Here is a 24,208-nt window from a genome sequence, read left to right as displayed (position 1 = left end):
AGCCATTTTTCCAGTGAAATATAGCAGTCACAAAAAGCAGAAATAGAGATAAAATTAATCACTAACCTTTGATGACTATCATCAGATGACACTCATAGGACTTCAGGTTACACAATACATGCATGTTTTGTTTGATAAAGTTCATATTTATAACAAAAAATCAGAGTTTACATTGGCGCGTTACATTCACTAGTTTCAAAAACATCAAGTCATTTTACACAGCCACATCGTTTCAACAGAAATACTCATCATAAATGTAGATGATAATACAAGTTATACCTCTCCTTAATGCAACCGCTGTGTCAGATTTCAAATTTTAACGGAAAAAGCAAACCATGCAGTAATCTGAGACGGCGCTCAGAACAATAGCCAAATTAGCCGCCATGTTGGGGTCAACAGAAACCAGAAAATACATGACAAATGTTTCCTTACCTTTGATGAACTTCATCAGAATGCAGTCCTAGGAATCCCAGGTCCACAATAAATGCTTGATTTGTTCGATAATGTCCGTTATTTATGTCCAATTAGCAACTTTGGTTAGCGCGTTTGGTAAACAATTCCAAAGTCAAAAAGCGCGTCCAATATAACGTGACGAAATGTCCAAAAGTTCCGTAACAGTCAGTAGAAACATGTCAAACGATGTATTGAATCAATCTTAAGAATGTTGTTAACATACATCTTGAATAACGTTCCAACCGGAGAATTACATTGACTTCAGTTGAGAGATGGAACAGAGCTGCCTATCACGTGAACGCACGTATTCAATACGTGGTCACCTCATGGCAGTGATTACTCATTCCTGTCTCCTTCGGCCCCCCTTCACATTAGAGTCATCAGACAAAGTTCTATTGACATCTAGTGGAAACCGTAGTAAGTGAAAACTCATCCATATCTTGCTGTAATTTCATTGGGAGCTTGGTTGAAAATCTAGCAGCCTCAGAAAAAATCCAAAAACAGGAAGTGGAACTTCTCAGGTTTTTGCCTGCCATATGAGTTCTGCTATACTCACAGACATAATTCAAACAGTTTTAGAAACTTCAGTGTTTTCTATCCAAAACTAATAATAATATGCATATATTAGCAACTATGACTGAGGAGCAGGCCGTTTCCTCTGGGCACCTCTGTGCACCTTCCATCCAAGCTACTCAATACTGCCCCTGCAGCCATAAGAAGTTAATAACAAACTTGTATGCCATCTACGAATACAAATAAAATTGTTAAAATTACAAGCAGAGTGGCTTAGCAATTGAAAAAGTTGGCAACCTTCCAGCTAGCCATGGTTGGCTGAGATAATGAGTGGGCTGGACATGCTGAGAGATGAGTCTGCCATGTAGCACGCCTCTGTCTATAATATGAGTCAGCATGTGTAGTTAATCCTAACAAGGCTTTTTTTATATATCACGTAGTAGAACTGCATAAGTATTGCTCTCCACCTTCTGGAGGACTGAGTTTTGAAATCAGCGGAATTAAGAGTATGATAGCTAAGGATAAAATTCTGACGTTTGATTGCAAATATGCAGATGGAGTCAAAAAGAACACAGAAGGCTTTGGATTACATCTTCAAACTAAGGACAAACATGGCATCTGCGACAGAGGGAGAAGCGTCCATCCATGTATACGGGTAATTTCCGGTTTTACAAGTTTCAAATTGTCAGTTTTTTTTCATTTCAAGTTAGTGTTCTGTTAGCTAGCAATCTAACGTTAGCCTAGTTAAATATAGGTTAAATAAACACAGTTTAAAAAACATGAGTTGGGATTATGGGGTTCATTGTTTAGCTAGCTAGATGTCTAAACAAGAGACTCCAATATGCAAGTAACTATTTCAATAGAATATTTGATGTTACTGTGATAACTGTCGATAGATGTAGTTGGTAAATTCGCTCTGGCTATCTACTCCGATTTCAGAGCACTCTCGTCCGAATATGCAAGAGAGCAGAATAACAGACGAATTTCCGAACGCTCAACAGCTGTTGAATACGGCCAGTGTCAGTAAACGTTTGCAAAAAAAAAGCTTCATTAAATTGTTGCCAGCAGCACAGCTGCAGTCACCAACGCTCTGGATAACATAAAAAACAGCCTAACCAGCTCTGCTAGGGCGAGTAAAATGGTCAGAGTGAGCGGTTCTCATGTGTCAAAGTAGCTAGCAAGCTAGCTAATGTTAGCTAGTTAGCTTGGGTGCTTGACTGCTGGTAGGTCAGAAGGCTCGGCTCAACCCTACTTTTAGGCCAGAGCGTCCAGTGTGCGCCCCGAGAGTTAAACACTACGAATTTACAAACGGCCAATCTGACAACGCTCTGAGTTTACGAACGTCCAGAGCACTCTGGCACTCCAGATTGAATTTACAAACACACCCGTAGTATAAACCAGTCGTTAGTCTTGAAATCTGTTTGTTTTAGTACATAGCCTCACATGTGAATCCTTAACGAGATGGGTGCAGCCATTCAAAGGCCATTTTGTCAAAAGTGAGGTTTCAAGTTTATCAACTTTCAAAGCAGAATTACTTTCCCATTGTTCCTCAACTGTAGTGTATGATATATAATTTTCTAGCTCCGAGTCTAATTTTATCCAACGTAAAAAACACAATTTCAAATTTTGCTACATAAGACTGAATCAAGCCGGTCAGTCATAAATGGTCAGTAGGTTCCCACTTTCTTTAAAGATATATTTTTAGCAGTTATAAAATGTTGGTAACTCATTTGTTAATGGTCAGTGGATTGTCAAATCTATTCAACAGGTAGACCTTACTGTGAAATTCTTACATACAAGCCTTTAACCAACAACGCCGTTAAGAAAAATAACAAGGCTATATACAGGGGGTACCGGTACAGAGTCAATGTGCGGGGGTACAGGTTAGTCGAGGTAATTGAGGTAATATGTACATGTAGGTAGGGGTAAAGTGACTACACATAGATAATAGACAGCGAGTAGCAGCAGCTACTTTGCAAATAGTCTGGGTAGCCATTTGATTAACTGTTCAGCAGTCTTATGGCTTAGGGGTAGAAGCTGTTAAGGAGCCGTTTGGACCTAGACTTGGCCCTCCGGTACGCTCGCTGTGCGGTAGCAGAGAGAACACCGCCTGGTATAGGGCCATACGCACTACCCTCTGTAGTGCCTTGCAGTCGGATGACGAGCAATAGCCATACCAGGCAGTGATGCAGTCAGGATTCTCTCAATGGTGCAGCTGTAGAACTTTGAGTATCTAAAGACCCATGGCAAATATTTTCAGTCTCCTGAGGGGGAATAGGCATTGTTGTGCCCTCTCCATGACCGCCTGCGTGTTTGGACCATGATAGTTTGTTGGTGAGGTGGACATCAAAGTAAGTGGCATAAGGTATACTTTTAGCAGTTACGTTGATAACTAATATATCAATGTTTATAGGTCTGTCACATAAAGTATATATATATATTTAAGAGAGAAGATTCAACACTTTGTTAAACATGTTCAATCAATGAATGGTGGGTATGAAGACCAAAACATTCAAAGTTATGACAGGATACCTCTACTGTTTCACGAAGAAATGGTACTACGGTTACCATTTCACACCAGGTCGTTCACCATACTTGGGACTATCACAGAGAAGTGGTAAATGTGTTAATATAATCTGGTAAGCGGTAATGTTTTTTTTTTTTTTTTTTTGTTTTTTTTGGGGGGGGTGGATCAGCTTAATATTGCGGAAAGAATGTCGCTTCCAATGTAATTGTCTGCATCATTTCCAATCCCCCATATTTTTTTGGGTAAATATATATATCCATTCACGTATGCATACATAGACATACATACTTTTTTAAAGAGTATACCTTTATTATTATTCCCCGCAAACCCTACCACCGATCCCCCAATTGGAGTAAACTGATAAACATTTCTGTTTTTACCTTCAATTTATACATCTTATACACATTTTACAGACAGTCTACTTTATAATAGTTCTCTCTTGTTTGTTCTTAGTCCTTCCTCTATTTCTGTTGTCCATCCAGTTTGATTTCCACTTGTAACTGTGCTATTTCACAATAGCTCCGCACCTATACACATTTCACAGATCCCGTATGCCCTACATTGTTTATCTTGTTATTAGTCCCACCCTTCAGCTCCACTCAACCTTTCCCATCTATCTTCCAACATCATCCATTTCGGATTTTTATTTGCCATATATTTTTCAACTGTGCTGTGATGCTTCACAAAAGATTTGAATCTTCCTATTCTCATAGCTTCCACGGATTGTAAATTAAAAATAAACATTTTTGCTAAAATAATTATTATATTATTGATTGATTAACTATGGCTTTTCAAATCCCCCAGTATTGCTATCTGTAGCGTTAGTTCTACGCAAATGTTGCAATTCTTCAACCATTCCTGGACCTTTGACCAAAAACGAGCTACATGCGGACAATACCAAAATAAATGGTCTAATGACTCTGCCTCCTCACAGCAGAATCTACAGAGCTGGGAAGATTGTATCCCCCATATATATAACATTCTATTAGTTGCAAGAATTTTGTACAAGAATTTAAATTGAAAAATTCGAAGTTTTGAATCTGGCGTTGTTTTGCGTATCAATTCATAAACCATGTGCCATGGAATGGGTACATCGAAAATCTCTTCCCAACTATTTTGCAATTTATAAGGCACAGCTGTAAGTTTTTTGGTCCTTAAATGAAATTGGTATATGTTTTTATTTATCACACTTTTCTTTAACCATTTATGTTCTTTAATATAAGGCCGACATACAAGTTCCTTACTTTTATCCCCTTCCACCTGCCTCTTCCATTTTTGTGGTAATGCCGCAATTAATTGGTTGTAATTTTGGGTAGAGCAGACATTTCCATATGTCTGTGTTAGCTGCATGTGTGACATTACTCCACCAGTCCTATTTATGATATCATTCACAAAAATATACCTTTTTTAAACATTTCTTCGATAGTTTTTTTAAATCAATTACTATATTTGAATTTAACCACAAGATTTGTTGTACTATTTGTTCCGTCCTTTCAGGTGGATTAAACTGAAATTGCAACCAACTTTCTAAGGCTTGTTTAAAAAATAAAGATATTTTGGAAATTATTTCCTTTTCAAGCAACCGAAAGTGAGCAGGTGTAATCTGAATAAAGGGAAAAAGGCCCTTCTTGAACATAGGATGAGACATTCGTACCAATCTACTAGAGAACCAGTTTGGATTTAAGTATAACTTTTGTATGACTGATGCCTTTAGTGAGAGGTCTAATGCTTTAATATTTAATAATTTCTGCCCTCCGAATTCATATTCGTTATATAAATAGGCCCTTTTAATTTTATCTGGCTTGCCGTTCCAAATAAAATTGAATATTTTTTGTTCATATAATTTAAAAAGCAGGTCACTAGGTGTAGGCAAAACCATAAGCAAATAGGTAAACTGTGATATGATTAAAGAGTTAATCAGGGTGATTTTCCCACAAATAGACAGGTATTTTCCTTTCCATGGTAGCAAGATCTTATCTATTTTTGCTAACTTTCTATAAAAATTTATTGGAGTGAGATCATTTCTTTCTTTTGGGATTTGTATACCGAGTATGTCCACATTTCCGTCAGACCATTTAATTGGTAAACTACATGGCAATGTAAAATGTGTATTTTTTAGTGATCCAATACGTAATATGGTACATTTATCATAATTTGGTTTTAATCCAGAGAGGATAGCAAATGTATCTAGATCCTCTAAGAGGCCGTGGAGAGTTTCTAGTTGTGGTTTTAAAAGAAAACATGAATCATCAGCGTACAATGACACCTTCGTTTTTAGGCCCTGGATTTCTAATCCCTTAATATTAATGTTTGATCTAATTTTAACAGCTAACATTTCGATGGCAATAATAAATAGATATGCCGATAGTGGACAACCTTGTTTTACTCCTCTAGATAGTTTAAAACTTTGAGATGTAGCCATTATTTACTATTTTACACCTAGGGTTACTATACATAATTTTTACCCATTTTATAAGAGAGTCCCCAAAATTGAAATATTCTAGGCATTTATATATAAACTCCAGTCGTACTTTATCAAAAGCCTTTTCAAAATCAGCTATGAAAACCAGGCCTGGTGTCCCCGATATTTCATAGTGTTCCATTGTTTCCAGTACTTGCCTTATATTATCTCCAATGTATCGTCCATGTAAAAAACCTGTCTGATTAGGATGAATAATATCTGACAAAACTTTTTTTATTCTATGCGCCAAGCATTTTGCTAGGATTTTTGCATCACAACACTGAAGTGTAAGAGGTCTCCAATTTTTTAAATGGACTGGATCTTTATATATACCACTTGGGTCCTGTTTCAGTAATAATGATATCACACCTTCTTGTTGCGTGTCTGATAATCTATCATTTATATAGGAGTGGTTAAAACAAGCTAATAATGGTCCTTTGAGTATATCAAAAAAATGTTTGTATACTTCTACTGGTATGCCATCCAGTCCTGGAGTTTTCCCATCCTTAAAGGCCCCAATTGCATCAAGTAGTTCCTCCTCTGTAATTAGGCCTTCACATGAGTCTTTCTGTACAGATGTTAATTTTACATTATTATTAGGGAAAAAATCCATACAATTAGTTTCAGTTAGTGGAGATGGAGGAGCCTGAAACGAAAATATATTCTTAAAGTACTTAACTTCCTCTTTCAAAATATCATTTGGTGAATCATGCGTGACTCCATCATTTGTAACAAGTTTTAATACGTTTTTTTTGGTAGCATTTCTATATTGACGATTGAAAAAGAATTTGGTGCATTTTTCCCCATATTCCATCCAGTTCGCTTTATTTTTGTAATATATTACACTGGATCTTTCTTGAATAAGTTCCTCCATTTCTTTTTGTTTTTCCTCTAACTTATTCTGTGCCTCTATGGTACCGTTTTTATTGCTATCTAACTGTACTGTTAGTCCTTCAATTTCCTTTGTTAATATGGACTCTTTTGATCGAAATTGCTTTTGTTTTATAGATGAGTACTGAATTGCATGGCCTCTAAAGGCACACTTAAAAGTGTCCCATACAATATGGGGATCTGCTGTACCTATGTTATGTCTAAAAAAGTCAGTTATAAATTCTTCTGTCCTAGTTCTAAACAATTTATCATCTAGTAGGCTTTGATTAAATTTCCAATATCCTCGCCCATGTGGAAATTCTGTAAGAGTAATATATATGCCAATTATGTGATGGTCCGACCGCATTCTGTCCCCTATCAAACACTTTTTAACTTTTGGTGCCAGAGAGAATGATATAAGAAAGTAGTCAAGGCGACTAGCTTGATTAAGCCTCCGCCATGTATATCTCACTAGGTCAGGGTATTTAAGTCTCCATATATCCACTAATTCCAATACATCCATGACATTCCTGATTTCCTTAAGTGCCTGAGGGTGATAGTTTGTAGTGTGATTTCCTTTCCGGTCCATAGAGGTATTTAAGACCGTATTAAAATCTCCCACTATAATAATAGAATCTAGTGTTGCTTGTAGAGTTGATACATTCTTATATATATTGTCAAAGAAGCTTGGATCATCATTATTCGGACCGTATAGGTTAATAAGCCATATATGTTTATTGTCCAATAACATATTTAAAATAATCCATCTACCTTGAGGATCTGTTTGGACAAGTTGCACATTTGGATCAAAGTTATTATTAATTAAAACCATCAACCCTTTGAATTTCTTTGCCCATGGGAGAAATATATTTTGCCCCCCCAGTTCTTTTTCCACAAAACTTCATCTAAAACTGTCGAATGGGTTTCCTGTAAACAGTAGATATTATAATCCTTCTCTTTTAGCCAGGTAAATACTGATCGTCTTTTCTTATTATCTGCTAAGCCATTACAATTGTAACTGGCTATACTTATTTCACCACTTACCATAATGAGACACACCTTTCAATTATTTTTATCAAAATATATGTTTGTAAACGTCCTATTAAAAAGTAACATAATGATTGAGTGTCTATATAGTTGTACCATGACATTTGCATCTCCACTAAGCAAACCTCAAATTGGTCCCCACTAATCCACCCGCCAAAAGCCCCCATCTCGAGTTGGGTTGTCATCCCAATGCCCGGCAGACCACCCCCGACCCCCCGCATCGCACAGCCCCGGACCGACTGGGATCCATCCTTCGAAAAGTGCACACAGCACCATCCACCGAACCGAAGCAGATCCATTGCCAAATGCATTTCCATCGCCCTCACCTCGATTTTTATTACATATTGCTGTGAATCATCCTCTATAGTCCCTAACATCTTTTACTTCTTCCTTCGCAACAGTTGTGGGATACACACATACACCCACACACATTCAGCCCTTACCCCCACACAACCATAAGCTCACCCTCTCAACAATTGCACCATCCCAGAGCCCAACTCAAGATGGGTCATGATTTACAAATGTACTTGCAGTTGCAGCTGCATGAGAAGGCCTGCAAGACCGCGCAAAAAATGAGCATAAATGTAGAGATTTATTTACCATTGTCACATCCTAGATGATGGAGGTCAAATGTACACCTTCTTCCTGAAACACCCACAATACGGTCATCCATTTTGACCATGTTCCCAAGCATCTCCATGCAGTCCGATTGGTTTCGTGCCACCAGGGCCACAATAATATACCCCCTCTCTGAATGTCCGAGTGTGACCCCCTCCCCATGGGTTACTGCAGCTAGTGTTGCCAGCACTGCCACTGCCTGGGTGGGGGCACCCCACCGGAATCCCCACCGGCTAGGTACAAGGTCGTCAAGGTTCTCATTAGCAGCTTTGAGAATTTCCTTGTTTATTATGCTCTCCCTTTAGGGGGCTTTGGCTTTGCAGGACCAACCCTGCCAAGCAGGCTCAGAATCTTGAGGGGGCAGTGCTGCTCATGGTCCCTGTCCTCATTTTGGCTGCATACAGACCGTTTACAGCATGCACATAAAACAGTTAGGGACTTCTCCTTAGTATCTGGGCCATTCATGTGGGTGTCTAGGGTATAGGGCCATGGACCGTACCATTAAAATAGGATAATAAATAATTAGATATAATTTATTTTAAAAATGTAGTTCCCCATGATAGGACAATAAATAAATAAGACGTATAATTCATTATAAAAGTATATCCATCATTTGAACAACATTGAAAGCCCTCTCATACCCGGCCCACAGCAATACACTGGCTCTGGGATATGCAACTATTTCATTACTCACTCAACTTTCCAAACATAACAAATAAAAATAAACACACACACCACACCATCCACACATACTGTGCCTTCTGTTTACTTAGTTTTTATCTTCACTATGTAGAAATAGTGCTTGTGTTCAATTAGTTATATGTGAAGATTTATAGAAAAGCTATATTTTGTATTGTATTGTTACAATCAGTAACCGGGCTTGAATTGTGTTTATTTTCCTCATCTATGAGAACTTTGTAATTTTTAAAATAACCATGGAGTAATCTTTGTGTCTCTGAACAACTGGTTATCAATATATAGTTTATCCACGACGAGAGCTACTCGTTTCGCTTTTAATCTATTTTCTTTGAAAATTGGATACAGAACTTTGCGCCGTTCTGCAATTTCTTTCGGAAACTGATCATTCATGCCAATTTTGGTCCCAGCAAGTCTTTTACCCAGGCTTTTAACCATTATTTTATCTTTAAATGAAGCAAATTTGGCAACGATTGGACGTTCGTACCTCTGCCCTCTCTGTCCGAGGCGGTGTACACGTTCAAGTTGGATCTTATCGATAACTTCGCGTGGAATCTGAAGCGCTGCAAAAAGGAACTCTAACTACAGATTCAGGAACCTCTCCTTCTTTCTCTTGGATACCTGTAAGTACCAAATTCTCTCTCATGGATCTAGTTTGTATGTCCAGTAAGCATTCTTTCAGAACGTTGTTCTCCTTTTTAAATTCATTCATTTCGGTTTCAATCTTATTGACCGTCACTTTTAGCGCGTGTGTTTCCTTCTCCAATGTCGCAGCTTTTTCATCACTCATCTCTAGGCTTGCCTTCAAGTCTTTTATATCTTTACTAACTAATTCAAGTATACCCAGTTTGTCATTTATTGATTTTAACAGATCGGTTTCGACCTTTACCATTGCTGGTGTTGAGAATATTAGATCATCCGTGTCGGTTGAGGAGTCACGTTTTCGTTTTTGATTCGGTTCCCCTGTCTTATTCTCCGTCATGTTTGGGTGTTGCTTGTTTTCGTAATATTTGTCGATAAATGTCTCTAGTCTTAGGATTTGTTTTGTGTTATTATCCAGATTGAAGGTTATCACCCACCAGATTATTTAGTGCTAATATTTTAGTCTAATTTAGCAGATATTTAGAATATTATGTTTTATCTTGAGGTGTTCTACATAACTTCGTTCAGTCCGCCATTACCTTTACGTCCGCCGTCTACGTCCTACGTCTACGTCCGGTAATATGTTAGGAATGATGATTGAATAACATCCTGGATGTAAATTTGGCTAGGGATCAGGGTTTCAAAGGTGGGTCAAGACATCATGATTACCAACATCTTCTGTTCCTGGGACAGAGCAACAATGGATCACACCCAAAAGTGGGGGGGGGGAATTATTGGTCAAATGTGCAACTATTGAAAATAAGGTCTTATAAAAGTGTTTGTAAGTGCATTTATAAAATGGTTAATAACTAGAGGTAAATATTGGCTCACCATTTGGCAAACACTGACCAGTTGTTGCACTATTTTACCCAATGCGATGTGACCATTTAGTAAATGGTTTATAATTAGGGATGTTAACAGTTAACCATTATCGTATAGGTAATTTGCATGATTTGGTGGAATTCAATTGCCGCATGTGTATTTCCGTTAGTCATCTTATTTATCACATGCATACAGAACCTAGTTTGAGGAGCGGCGTAGCCTACCACCTGTCAGACAGCGCCAGAGCAGCTCCTCACAGGAGTACAACCTACTTTTGTAAGCCCAGTCATTGCACAACAAATAACAATTCTAAATGCAATCATGTGTTAAAAACGTTGACGAACACGATTAAAAAGGGAGCCATTTCTATTTCTCAACTCTCAATTAAAGCATGCTTCTCATTTGAGTATATAGGCTATAGTCAACAGTAGGCATGCCACCAGTGCGTCACCCAACACTTTGCAATGTGAGCTCGAGGCAGTTATTTGAAAGCTGAACATTTTTACTTTACTTCAAATAACGAGGCATGTCTTACCTTGCTTCAAAGTAGCCTTGCAAAAATCCATCCATTGAAACATTGAGGCAATTATTTTAGAAAGACTTCCTGATGCCATTAACCAGCATTTCTAAACTGTTCTATTGGTTTTCATATCAACTTTCTTTCATTGTCCAGAAGTCAACGGCACAATCCTTGTCATATTGGCAACACATCCTAGTTGTTGTTACAGATTCCACATCTTGCTACATTTCTAACGCAGATTTTCATGTCTGTCACATATGGAACAGCTTACATTAGGTACGCTGTTTAGAACAGTGTTTCTAAATTGCAGGAAATTACTTTTTATTAGCAGCTTCATTACAGGAGTTGCATGTTCAATCATAGGCTGTAGCATTTTGTCTGTAAGACAATATGCTTGTAATTGTTGAATGTTCCATTAAGCGCTTAATGAAAAATGTCCGGAAAAGGTGAAAGGAGAGGTTTCACTCGCGGCAAAATCTGTCTAAAACAAGACAAATGCGTTTGTGTCCCCTGCCTTCCAGCCTTGGGACGACTACCATTGTTAGGGCGGTAAAATAAGCATCTTAACATTATATACACGTCGCTTGATAGTATTTTCTGTTGGTCACATCATTTTACTATTTGAAGAAAATGTACCCGTTTGTTAACCAGTTAATGAGGGTCCGTTAGTCGGCAGCAAAATTGACCAAAATTTGAATCCCTATTTGATGCATTTACAAATGATTAAATAATGATTAATAACATAATAACCCCTTTACAAATGGAACCTTATGGTAAATTGTTAACAAAAAAACAAGAAAATAGATTTAAATTTTTTTCAGAATCATCATAAAGTATAGCACATTAGCCCAACAGCTAGTCTCTTACCCATCCCTGGAGCTTTCCCAGGGTTGATGTCCCTGCCTCCCATCCCAGTGGGCTGCCTCCCAGGCACAGAGTTGATGTCCCTGCCTCCTATCCCAGTGGGCTGCCGCCCAGGTCCAGGCTGCTGTAGAGCTGGTGGCCCCTGCTGCTGTTGGGTCGGTGGTCCTGCTCCCTGCCCCTGCATTTCTGGCTGATGACCAGCGGGAGTGCCATTCTTCTCCCACAGGTTGACAGTCTTGTTATTAAACTGGCTGGGGTCTCCCCAAGCCGACGTCCCATCGTCAATGTCCATCTTCCGGCTAATGAATTGCGGTGACGGTTCCTCCCACCCGCTGGACTCTGGCCCTTCCCCTCCCCCAGGGCCACTGGGGTTGGGTCCGGCAATCCAGCCCGAGCTGCTTTGGTTCTGGTGCTGAGGGCCCGGTTGTCTCACCCAGCCCCCTCCTCCTCCAGGTTCCAGCGCTTGTTGCGGTGGGGGCTGCTGGGGCTGTGATTGTTGTTGCTGCTGCGGTGCCATGGCGCCTTTCACAGAAGCCGTCTGGCTGTTTGGCATCGGTGACGGGTGCATCTTCCCACCTCCCCCCCAACGCCCCTGGTGTGGTTTGGTACATCCCATGTCCCCCCCCACCCCTCCTCCGCCCCCCCCACCTGTACCTCCTGCCCCCCAAGATCTCCTCGGGGCTCCCTCGTCCCAGCTACCCCACGTACCGACTTCTGAGTCTCCCCCACCGGAGTTACCTCCACCTCCTCCTTTCCTATCCTCTCCCCATCCTCCACCGCTGGATTTAGGCTCTCCCCAGTCTCCCCCACCCCTGTCCCTCTGCCCACCCCACCCTCCTCCATCCCGCCCCATCTCCTTCCATCCTCCTCCTGTCCCCTTCTCCTCCTGGCCGCCTCCCCAGCCACCAACTCCTCCTCCACCTTGGTTACCCTGTTGTCCATTATCTCCCCACCCTCCTCCACCACCTCCTCTACTGCGTTCCCTTCCACCACCCCACTCCGACCCTTCGTTCCCCCATCCTTTTCCTTGACTCTCCCCTGGTCCTACCCCACCCCAGCCTCCTGTAGGCTTCCCCTGGCCTGGTCCAAGGCCACCGCCTCCTACCATACCCGCTCCAGTGGTCATTGACCCAGATTGAGTGACGCCAGGAGGGTTTCTCATGTTGGAGCCTAGGGGAGGTGGTCCTTGGTTGGGCATGGAGTTGCTGCCACTACTGCTGCCGTTGTTACCAATCTCCCAGCCCTCCCCGGAGCCACCAGGGGTCCCCAGGGAAGGGTTGGAGTTCAGGTTGGGAGCTGAGCCAGGGAGAGGGGTAGGAGCCATTGGATCAGTAGTTGTAGCAGAGCCAGTGGAGTATTGAGAAGATGGACCTATGGGAGGTGGAGCGTTTTGGGATGACGCAGACGACCCAGACCCTCCTTTTCCTGGTTCTAGGTCCCAGGCCACGTTCTGTCTGATCTGGGTCTGGCCCCAGCCCGTGTTGGAGAGGACGCGCGGGTCCAGGTCACTGCGGCTCAGCATTGCCTGTAAGGCCACGTCAGGGTTGGGCGGCGGGGGGTGGGAATACCGGTGGTGACCGTACCCGTGGTGCTGATTGCCGCTGCCTCTGGAGTTTCCCCCACCGCTGGATGAATGACCTCCTCCTCTACCGCCCTTGCCCCCCCCCCACTCCCCTGTGTCCCCCCCTGCCCCTCCGTCCCCCTTCTGATTGTCCCAAGCTCTTGTCGTAGTGGTGGTTGTTGTCAGAGAGGAAGAGGCGGCAGGGGGGTTGCTGCCCCCACTGCTGCTGCTGCTACTGCTGCGGCCTCCAACACCACCAGCCTCCCCTCCTGGATTTCCACCTCCACCCATCCCACCTGAATTACCTCCCCAGTCTCCAACTGAAGACCCTCGCTCTACTCCTGCAACCCCTCCCTGAGATACCCCGGAGGTTTGAGTGCTACCCCCACTTCCAGCGCCCCATGATTTCCCTCCACTACCCCCCTGCGCGCTGTACTTCCACCCCGAGCCTCCACCACCCTCAGCAGCTCCCCCTTCCCAACCATCAGTCCTTGAGGCACCCGTTTTGGAGTTAGCAGCAGGGAAAGGCTGGCCTCCCCAAGAGGAGGATGAGGTTTGGGAGGCAGCGAGGTTCTCTCCACCATTGCCTCCTCCCCCACAGTCTGTATCGGCTCCCTCCCCTGTCCCCACGTTTTTTGGTCCTGCTCCGGTCTCCAGTGCCGCTCCACCCCAACCCCCATCCGACGGGTGCTCTCTGTCTCTGGATTGCATTTGGTGAAGTTGGTGCTGATGAGCAGATTGATTCACAGCTAGAGGTGGGTTCCCCAGACCCGGGGCAGAGAGACACCCAGCCAGGCTCTGGAGAAGGGAAGGGGGGGGGGCACCCTCAGAGGAAGCTGCCCCAGCCCCATCCTGCTGCACCAGGGCAGGCCAGGCGGAAGGGTTGGCATTTGGGTTGAAGTTGGCACCAGGGATCACCCCACTGCCACCAAGGGAGCCATCAGGGCCCACTGGCAGAGGGGAGGCTTTGGGAATGGAGGGCAATGATGCCCCTGGAGGACCCTGTGAGGCAGCAGATCCCCACACCACACTGACGGACAGCATACATTCATTGGGCATTGAGAACGAGGAAGTGGGTGATGGGGGACTGCCAGGATCGCCACCTTTCCACGAGGCACTGCTGTTCGGCACTCCACCACCGCCCTCACCCGACGAAGCACTACCACTTCCTGTCCCCGAAGCTTCACCTCCTCCTGCTCCGTTCCCGTCGCCAACGGCAATGCTAGGCCATTCCTCCAGGTCCGAGCCGTCCACGATGACCTTCTCCCTGCCCTGAGAGGAGGGAAGGCTGCCAGAGCCAACCCCCCACGTGGAATTTGCATAATTGGAAGAAGTAGTAGAAGAAGCAGCGATTGATGAGGAGGATGAGGTGAGGGGCAGTGAGGGTGCAGCTGGACCCACATAGCCTGGACTAGAATCTGAACGGGAAACATAAAAAAGCACATTAATAAAATGGAAGGTTAAATAAACATCTACTGTTGCCCAATTGTATAAGTCTTGGACACAGAAATAACATTTATTTTTTACCAAAACATTATACCAAGAATGAAATAGGAAGGTATAGGATTCACTTTTAAAGTATTTGAACAGAGTCTAAACTTGCATGATGCTCCATGTCGGGACTCGTTCCAGACACCTACCTGAGGCAGCAGCCATGGTTGCATTGGGGCAGTCTCCCCCTCCTCCCCCCAGTAGCATGGAGGACAGCGGCGGCTGGCCCCTCTTCAGTAGCACTTTGTGGTCTTGCTGGCAGCGGAATCGCGGGGGCACTTCGCGGGGCATGTAGCGCTGGGAGGCCTGGGTGCCTGCTGCGGGGGGCTGTCCGTTGGCCACCGCCGGCCGCTTCGCATTGTTCCCACCCTGGGGGGGGGCGACGCCTGCAGCCGCGGTGGCAGGGGAGGGGGACGCCGAGGGGGTGGGTCCAGGGCTGGGAGAAGCAGAGCTGGGGGCAGCAGGAGACTGGGTGGACGAGGGCTTGGTCAATTCTGGCACTGCATGACGAAGGAGAAGAGAGTTATAGAAGTCATTAAGGTGCATAGAGGAAAGAAATAGTGATGTGAAATTCAAAGGAAATGTCCTGACGGATAATAAACAGTGTACAAAACATTAAAAACACCTGCTCTTTCCATGACAGACTGCCCAGACGAATCCAGGTGAAAGCTATGATCCCTTATGTCACTTGTTAAATCCACTTCAAAATCAGTGTAGATGAAGGGGAGGAGACAGGTTAAAGAAGGATTTTTAAGCCCCGAGACAATCGAGATGAATTGTGTATGTGTCATTCAGAGTGTGAATGGGCAAGACAAAAGATTTAAGTGCCTTTGAACCGGGTATGGTAGTAGGTGTCAGGAGCGAACGGTTTGTGTCAAGAACAGCAACACTGCTGGGTTTTTCATGCACAACAATGTGTGCATCAAGAATGGTCCACTACCCAAAAGGACATCCAGCCAACTTGAGGAAAGCATTGGAGTCAACATGGGCCAGCATCCCTGTGAAACGCTTGACACCTTGCGGAGTTCATGCCCAGACGAATTGAGGCTGTTCAGAGGGCAAAAGAGGGTGCAACTAAATATTAGGAAGGGGTTCTTAATGTTTTGTACACAGTGTACAGCATTGCATGTAGCCATCATCTTCATTTGAAATAAGGGCAGCAGGTAGCCTAGTGGTTAGACTGTTGGGACAGTAATGAAAAGGTTGATTGTTCAAATCCACGAGGTGAAAAAACCTGACCTTGAACAAGGCACCACCAACAAAGGCAGCCCCCCACACCTCTGAGGGGTTGAGTTAAATTCAGAAGACATATTTTTGTTGAATGCAACTAAACAACGGGCCAGACCGGGTTTCAAATAATGTGGCCGAATATACAGTGCCGTGAAAAAGTATTTCCGCCTTTCTAATTTTCTCTAGTTTGGATATTTTTGATTGTGAATGTTAGATCTTCAACCAAAACCTAATATTAGATAAAAGGAACTGGAGTCTACAAATATCAAAAAATATATATTTTATTTATTTAACAAAGTTCCGCAACACCCAATTCCCCTGTGTGAAAAAGTAATTGCTAACCATTAATTGGTTGTGCCACCTTTAGCTGAAATGACTGCAACAAAATGCTTTGTGTATTTGTTGATCAGTCTCTCACATCGCTGTGGAGGAATTTTGGCCTACTCTTTCATGCAGAACTGCTTTAACTCAGCGACATTTGAGGGTTTTCAAGCAGATAGCATTGTTGATTTCACCAGTCACATTATGAAACTTACTGGTAGTCCCCAGTCACATGCTGTTTGTTTACAAGCACACAACAACGGGAGACCGGAGCCTTGATTCACTTCACTGTTGTGCAGCACACACTAGGTTATCTAGTTACAGAGAATCCCCTCCTGGATCAAGAGTCTTGCTGTCTAATATTTGTTTTGGGTGTGCAGCAAACTGTGAGTAGCATTTTTTTTGTTACATGTATAACTTTATGCGATGGGATGTCTGTCCTGCAAATGATTTGTCAGAGATCGTTTAAACCGTTTAAAATGCGCTCGTTAGCATTTAACTAATATTCTCTATAGGATTTTACAAGTACTTGTTAGCATTACTAAACTTCAAAAAACAGCAAGAGGTCATTGTGTTCAGTGCCAGTATTACCAAATATCTCGGGATGGCACAAGGTTGGTATGAAGATATGACCATCTGGGTACCACCCAAGCCTAACTTGAAACTATTTTCTACTTATTTCCCCTAGGGCCATACAGACCTGGGTTCAAATGCATGGAGTATTTCAAAATTTTTATTTGGGAAAAAAACACTTGTCTGTGCAGTTGAGAATTTTTCAAATACAGTACCAGTCAAAGGTTTGGACACACCTACTCATTCAAGGATTTTTACTAATTTCTACATTGTAGAATAATAGTGAAGACATCAAAACAATGAAATAACACCTTTTGTAGATGCTACATTTCATGTGTTAAATCAAAATATTTTAGAATTTAGATTCTTCAAAGTAGCCACCCTTTGCACTCTTGGCATTCTCTCAACCAGCTTCACCTGGATTGCCTTTCCAACTGTCTTGAAGGAGTTCCCAGATATGCTGAGCACTTGTTAGCTGCTTTTCCTTCAGTCTGGAGTCCAACTCATCCCAAACCATCTCAATTGGGTTGAGGTCAGGTGATTGTGGAGGCCAGGTCATCTGATGCAGCACTCTCCTTCTTGGTCAAATAGCCCTTACACAGCCTGGAGGTGTGTTTTGGGTAATTGTCCTGTTGAAAAACAAATGATAGTCCCACTAAGCTCAAACCAGATGGGATGGTGTAACGCTGTAGAATGCTGTGGTCGCCATGCTGGTTAAGTGTGCCTTGAATTCTAAATAAAACACAGACAGTGTCACGAGCAAAGCACCCCCACACCATCACACCTCCTCCATGCTTCACGGTGAGAACCACACATGCAGAGATCATCCGTTCACCTACTCCGCGTCTCACAAAGACGCAGAGTAGGCGGTTGAAACCAAAAATCTTTAATTTGGACTCACCAGACCAAAGGACAGTTTTCCACCAGTCTAATGTCCATTGCTCGTGTTTCTTGGCCCAAGCAAGTCTCTTCTTAATGATGTCCTTTAGAAGTGGTTTCTTTGCAGCAATTCGACCATGAAGGCCTGATTCAAACAGTCTCCTCTGAACAGTTAATGTTGAGATGTGTCTGTTACTTGAACTCTGTGAAGCATTTATTTAGGCTGCAATCGGAGGTGCAGTTAACTCTAATGAACGTATCCTCTGCAGCAGAGGTAACTCTGGGTCTTCCTTTCCTGTGGCAGTCCACATGAGCCAGTTTCATCATAGCACCTGGTTTTTGCAACTGCACTTGAAGAAACATTCAAAGTTCTTGACATTTTCCGGATTGACTGACCATCATGTCTTAAAGTAATGATGGACTGTCGTTTCTCTTTGCTTATTTGAGCTGTTCTTGCCATAATATGGACTTGGTCCTTTACCAAATAGGGCTATCTTCTGTATACCATCCCGACCTTGTCACAACACAACTGATTGGCTCAAGCGCATTAAGGAGGAAAGAAATTCCACAAATTAACTTTTAACAAGGCACACCTGTCAATTGAAATGCATTCCAGGTGACTACCTCATGAAGCTGGTTGAGAGAATGCCAAGAGTGTGCAAAATTGTCATCAAAGCAACAGGTGGCTACTTTAAAGAATCTCAAATATATTTTGATTTGTTTAACACTTTTTTGGTTACTACATGATTCCATGTGTTATTTCATAGTTTTGATGTCTTCAATACAATTTTGCAATGTAGAAAATAGTAAAAATAAAGAAATACCCTGGAAAGAGTAGGTGTCCAAACTTTTGACCGGTACATGCCAATACTTTCCAAATGTATTCCAATATTCAACTACTTGTGAGAATGACGGAAGAGGGAAAGAAACTGTTGTTTATCTGCTGGATAGTGTGTCACTGCAGTGACAAAGTACAAAACCAACAGCATAAACAAACAGTCTAGGACACCCAGAACTAAAATCTTTCATAACTGTGTCAGATGCTTGATGAAGTTCTGGGGAGAAACGAATGTTAGAAAATGTACTTTAGAGACTAGCAAGGTCGCCACCCCTCTAAACGGAAACTCAGCCAGTTTCGGGCCAATCTACCCTCCCCTTACAAAATTCGAAAGAAGCGAGCACCTGCGAAATCGTGATTCGTCCAAACAACAAGTAATGAAAAATCTGCATACTGGAACAAATGTCCTCATTAGTAGTCTTAACCCAAAGTTTGTCGACAGATGTTACCATTTATGTTACGTGCATCTGTCTACGAGAACTTATAAACAAACTGAAGGAATAAGACTCAAACACAAAAATTGCTAGCGTTGATAATGACAAGACCGGCATAAGCTGACAAACAGGTGGAACCTTGTGAACATAGCAACCAGGTGAATCTAGCAGAGGATACAAAGATTCTGCTCACCTTTGTTTTTTTGCTCTGCAACCTGAAACAAGACAAATGTACATCAGTTGCCAAATATGGAAATACTACAAGAAAACGTCAAGAAAACATGAATGTGCATATTCTTACTCATTCATTAATCACAAACAGCATTGTTTGAACGGCACAGGGGTAGGCATGGTTATTTGAGTACTCAAATATCCAAACGGACGTTAGTATTAGATTACTTGGGAGAGTATAATTTATTTTAAAGGCTTTACCTAAAATTCAATAAAATTATATATGACATTGCTACAGAGCCTATAAGGATAGAGCGTTACATTAAAAATGTTATGTGTGCCCCATAAAATTAAAATCACCAGTAGCCTTCACACGTGTAGCTTGTTGTTACTGTCGGTCAATCAAAACGGCGCTACAGTCAGAGGCTTCATGTGCAGCAAGTAAAGAGGGAGATTTCTAATCAATGCAAAACAGAATTACGTTTACAGAATTAAGTTGGCTACATGAGAAAGAGTTGACTACACTGATCAACCAACAGGTAGATTGTCATATGAATGGAGTTATTGTAGACATTGGACGGAGAGTGCAGCAAAAGAGCCTCAAATAGCCTTGCTACTGTAGCTTGCTAGCTGGCTAACAGCTGGTTAATGTAGCTAACTAGCTTCTTTACAACGATTTGATGAAGTCAAGAAAGGCACTACCAGATGGTACGATAGATAGTTAACCTATGGCAGCAACAAGTTGGTCTATCGCGAGTCGATTTGCCTGACCCCCCCCCCCCCCCCTTCGTGCAGCCCAGCGGCCCTCTCGAGTCACATAAGCAGGTCTCCATTCAAGTAAAAAAATATACAAAAAACAATTTAAAAAAAATCTCTTTAAAACACATGGATTTCCAAAGTACAGATATCTGAAAAAAATTGTGATATTAGTCAAACTTAATTTTAAATGCCCATCCCTACACAGGTGGGCGATGAAAACCAGTAAAATGTGTGTGGCAGTGGCATTGACTCGTTAAAGAGTACTGTGGTCTGGACAGAGCGCCAGGCATAACAAGACTAATTGACGATCTAGTCATTAAATGTAATTCACTTCACTTGGGTAGGGGGCAGCATTTGGAATTGCTGCTGAGTTGTTGCCCTCCTACGGCCTCCTGATGTACTGGCCTGTCTCCTGGTAGCGCCTGCATGCTCTGGACACTACGCTGACAGACACAGCAAACCTTTTTGCCACAGTTCGCATTGATGTGCCATCCTGGATGAACTGCACTACCTGAGCCACTTGTGTGGGTTGTAGACTCCGTCTCATGCTACCACTAGAGTGAGAGCACCGCCAGCATTCAAAAGTGACCAAAACATCAGCCAGGAAGCATAGGAACTGAGAAGTGGTCTGTGGTCACCACCTGCAGAATCACTCCTGTTTTGGGGGGTGTCTTGCTAACTGCCTATAATTTCCACCTTTTGTCTATTCCATTTGCACAACAGCATGTGAAATTTATTGTCAATCAGTGTTGCTTCCTAAGTGGACAGTTTGATTTCACAGAAGTGTGATTGACTTGGAGTTACATTGTGTTGTTTAAGTGTTCCCTTTATTTTTTTGAGCAGTGTATGTTTTGTTTTCTGACTTGTTTTTTTATTTTTATAATGAGTATTTCTGTATTTGAATTTGGCGCCCAGCAGTTTCACTGGCTGTTGAAGAGGTGGGACGCTACCGTCTCACGTGCACAAGACAGATTAAATTAAATACAACTTTGAAATACTGAACGTGCCCCAGCTGGCCAGGCCATCACAACTAGGTGAGACTTGTGTGCAAACTTCAGTTCTAAGAAAAATGGCAAGACTGCAACAATTTAAACTTGCCATTTTTGTTCTCCACCTTTATTTAAGCATCATTCAGTGTAAAGTTGGATGTTGGCATGGAAACATCTTTACCTTCTGAGAGGCTTCCCTTTTCCTTTTGTCTTCTTTCTTCCTTTTTTTGTCTTCCATGAACTACTGTTCCCTTTCCTGATACTCCTTTCTGGGGGGAGAGAAGAAAAACACATTGCTAACCACAAACCTGTGCAACAGTCCTTAGAACAATCAGTGTTCCTTGTGCCACCACAATTGCTAAATGATTAATGACCTAGGTCTCAGATGATTACTGGACACGTGCTGTACTGTTCATACAGTAATTATCCACATAATTAACATGCAGGAAATTCCAGGCTTATCCTCCCCTCAAAGCCTTGTTAGCCAATGTAATAAGGAAGGAGTTTTCAGGTCTTGTCATAAGCTTCAAAGGCTAAAGGCCCAGTCCTGTTGAAAAGGCAGGGTCACAGTTGCTCTTATTTTTTTTAAATAAAATGTGCATCTTTATTTTTATTTTTTTTACTCCAGATACAAACTTCTACATACGAACAACTTAGACAAACAATGACTACATCTCCTCTGCCCAGACGAGCATGCTCACACCCCAATCCCTAGTGCTTGCATGCTCACAGCCCTACCCCAGACCAGCATGTTCACACCCCCAGTGCCTGCATGCTCACACCCCTACCCCAGACCAGCATGTTCACATCCCTAGTGCCTGCATGCTCACACCCCTACCCCAGCCAAGACCAGCATGTTCACACCCCCATCCCTAGTGCCTGCATGCTCACACCCCCACCCCATTCCTAGTGCCTGCTCACACCCCTACCCCAGCCCAACCCAGACCAGCACGTTAACATCCCCATCCCTAGTGCTTGCATGCTCACAGCCCTACCCCAGACCAGCATGTTCACACCCCCAGTGCCTGCATGCTCACACCCCTACCCCAGACCAGCATGTTCACATCCCTAGTGCCTGCATGCTCACACCCCTACCCCAGCCAAGACCAGCATGTTCACACCCCCATCCCTAGTGCCTGCATGCTCACACCCCCACCCCATCCCTAGTGCCTGCATGCTCACACCCCTACCCCAGCCCAACCCAGACCAGCACGTTAACATCCCCATCCCTAGTGCCTGCATGCCCACAACCCTACCCCAGACCAGCATGTTCACACCCCCATCCCTAGTGCCCACACCCATACCTCAGACTAGAGGTCGACCGATTAATCGGAATGGCCGATTAGTTAGGGCCGATTTCAAGTTTTCATAACAATCGGAAATCAGTATTTTTGGGCGCCGATTTGCCGGTGAATTTTTTTTTTATATATATATATTTTTATACCTTTATTTAACTAGGCAAGTCAGTTAAGAACACATTCTTATTTTCAATGAAGGCCTATGAACAGTGGGTTAACTGCCTTGTTCAGGGGCAGAACGACTGATTTTTACCTTGTCAGCTCAGGGGATCCAATCTTCCAACCTTACAGTTAACTAGTCCAACGCAATAACGACCTGCACTCCACAAGGAGACTGACTGCCTGTTACGCGAATGCAGTAAGCCAAGGTAAGTTGCTAGCAAGCATTAAAAACTTCTTATAAAAAACAATCAATCATAACCACTAGTTAACTACACATGGTTGATGATATTACAATTGGCGCATTCATCCCCCTCCTCTCCCCTGTAACTATTCCCCAGGTCGTTGCTGCAAATGAGAACGTGTTCTCAGTCAACTTACCTGGTAAAATAACGGTAAAAGAAAAAAAAGAAAAAAAATATTACTAGATATTATCTAGCGTAATCTGACTGAGCATACAAGTATCTAAGTATCTGACTGAGCGGTGGGAGGCAGAAGCAGGCGTGTAAACATTCATTCAAACAGCACTTTCGTGCGTTTTGCCAGCAGCTCTTCGTTGTGGGTCAAGCATTGCGTTGTTTATGACTTCAAGCCTATCAGCTCCCGAGATGAGGCTGGTGTAACCGAAGTGAAATGGCTAGCTAGTTAGCGCGCGCTAATAGCGTTTCAAACATCACTCGCTCTGAGCCTTCTAGTAGTTATTCCCCTTGCTCTGCATGGGTAACGCTGCTTCGATGGTGGCTGTTGTCGTTGTGTTGCTGGTTCGAGCCCAGGGAGGAGCGAGGAGAGGAAGCTATACTGTTACACTGGCAATACTAAAGTGCCTATAAGAACATCCAATAGTCAAAGGTTAATGAAATACAAATGGTATAGAGGGAAATAGTCCTATAATAACTACAACCTAAAACGTCATACCTGGGAATATTGAAGACTCATGTTAAAAGGAACCACCAGCTTTCATATGTTCTCATGTTCTGAGCAAGGAACTGAAACATTAGCTTTCTTACATAGCACATATTGCACTTTTACTTTCTTCTCCAACACTTTGTTTTTGCATTATTTAAACAAAATTGAACATGTTTCATTATTTACTTGAGGCTAAATTGATTTTATTGATGTATTATATTAAGTTAAAATAAGTGTTCGTTCAGTATTGTTGTAATTGTCATTAATACAAATAAATAAAAATCGTTCTATTAATCGGTATCGGCTTTTTTGGTCCTCCAATAATCGGTATCGGCGTTGAAAAATCATAAATTGGCCGACCTCTACCCCAGACCAGCATGTTCACACCCCCATCCCGAGTGCCTGCATGCTCACACCCCCACCCCAGCATGCTCACACCCCCACTCCATCCCTAGTGCCTGCATACTCACAACCTTACCCCAGACCAGTATGCTCACCCCTACCCCATCCATAGTGCCTGCATGCTCACAACCTTACCCCAGACCAGCATGCTCACACACCTACCC

General features: G+C 42.8%; 1 protein-coding gene across 7 annotated transcripts in view; it reads right to left on the bottom strand.

Moving 5' to 3' along the window:
• The window catches only part of LOC129861788 (trinucleotide repeat-containing gene 6B protein-like), a 60,390-nt gene that overhangs the window by 32,878 nt on the left and 3,304 nt on the right, over window positions 1–24,208 (bottom strand). For all 7 annotated transcript variants that reach the window (XR_008760675.1, XM_055932941.1, XM_055932953.1 and 4 more), the window contains exons 2-5: window positions 21,461–21,548; window positions 19,554–19,575; window positions 15,235–15,585; window positions 12,037–15,012 (exon numbers count right to left, since the gene is read on the bottom strand). Coding sequence is in view for 6 of the 7 variants with exons in the window: in XM_055932941.1 (XP_055788916.1) it covers window positions 12,037–15,012; window positions 15,235–15,585; window positions 19,554–19,575; window positions 21,461–21,517 (3,406 nt within the window). In the remaining variant the exon portion in view is untranslated. The remainder of the gene's footprint in view (window positions 1–12,036; window positions 15,013–15,234; window positions 15,586–19,553; window positions 19,576–21,460; window positions 21,549–24,208) is intronic.

This window comes from Salvelinus fontinalis, chromosome 1, assembly GCF_029448725.1.
Source record: "Salvelinus fontinalis isolate EN_2023a chromosome 1, ASM2944872v1, whole genome shotgun sequence".
In the NCBI taxonomy this organism is placed as follows: domain Eukaryota; kingdom Metazoa; phylum Chordata; class Actinopteri; order Salmoniformes; family Salmonidae; genus Salvelinus; species Salvelinus fontinalis.
Note: the sequence above shows the minus strand (reverse complement) of the source record. Positions and strands in the feature narration are given on the sequence as shown.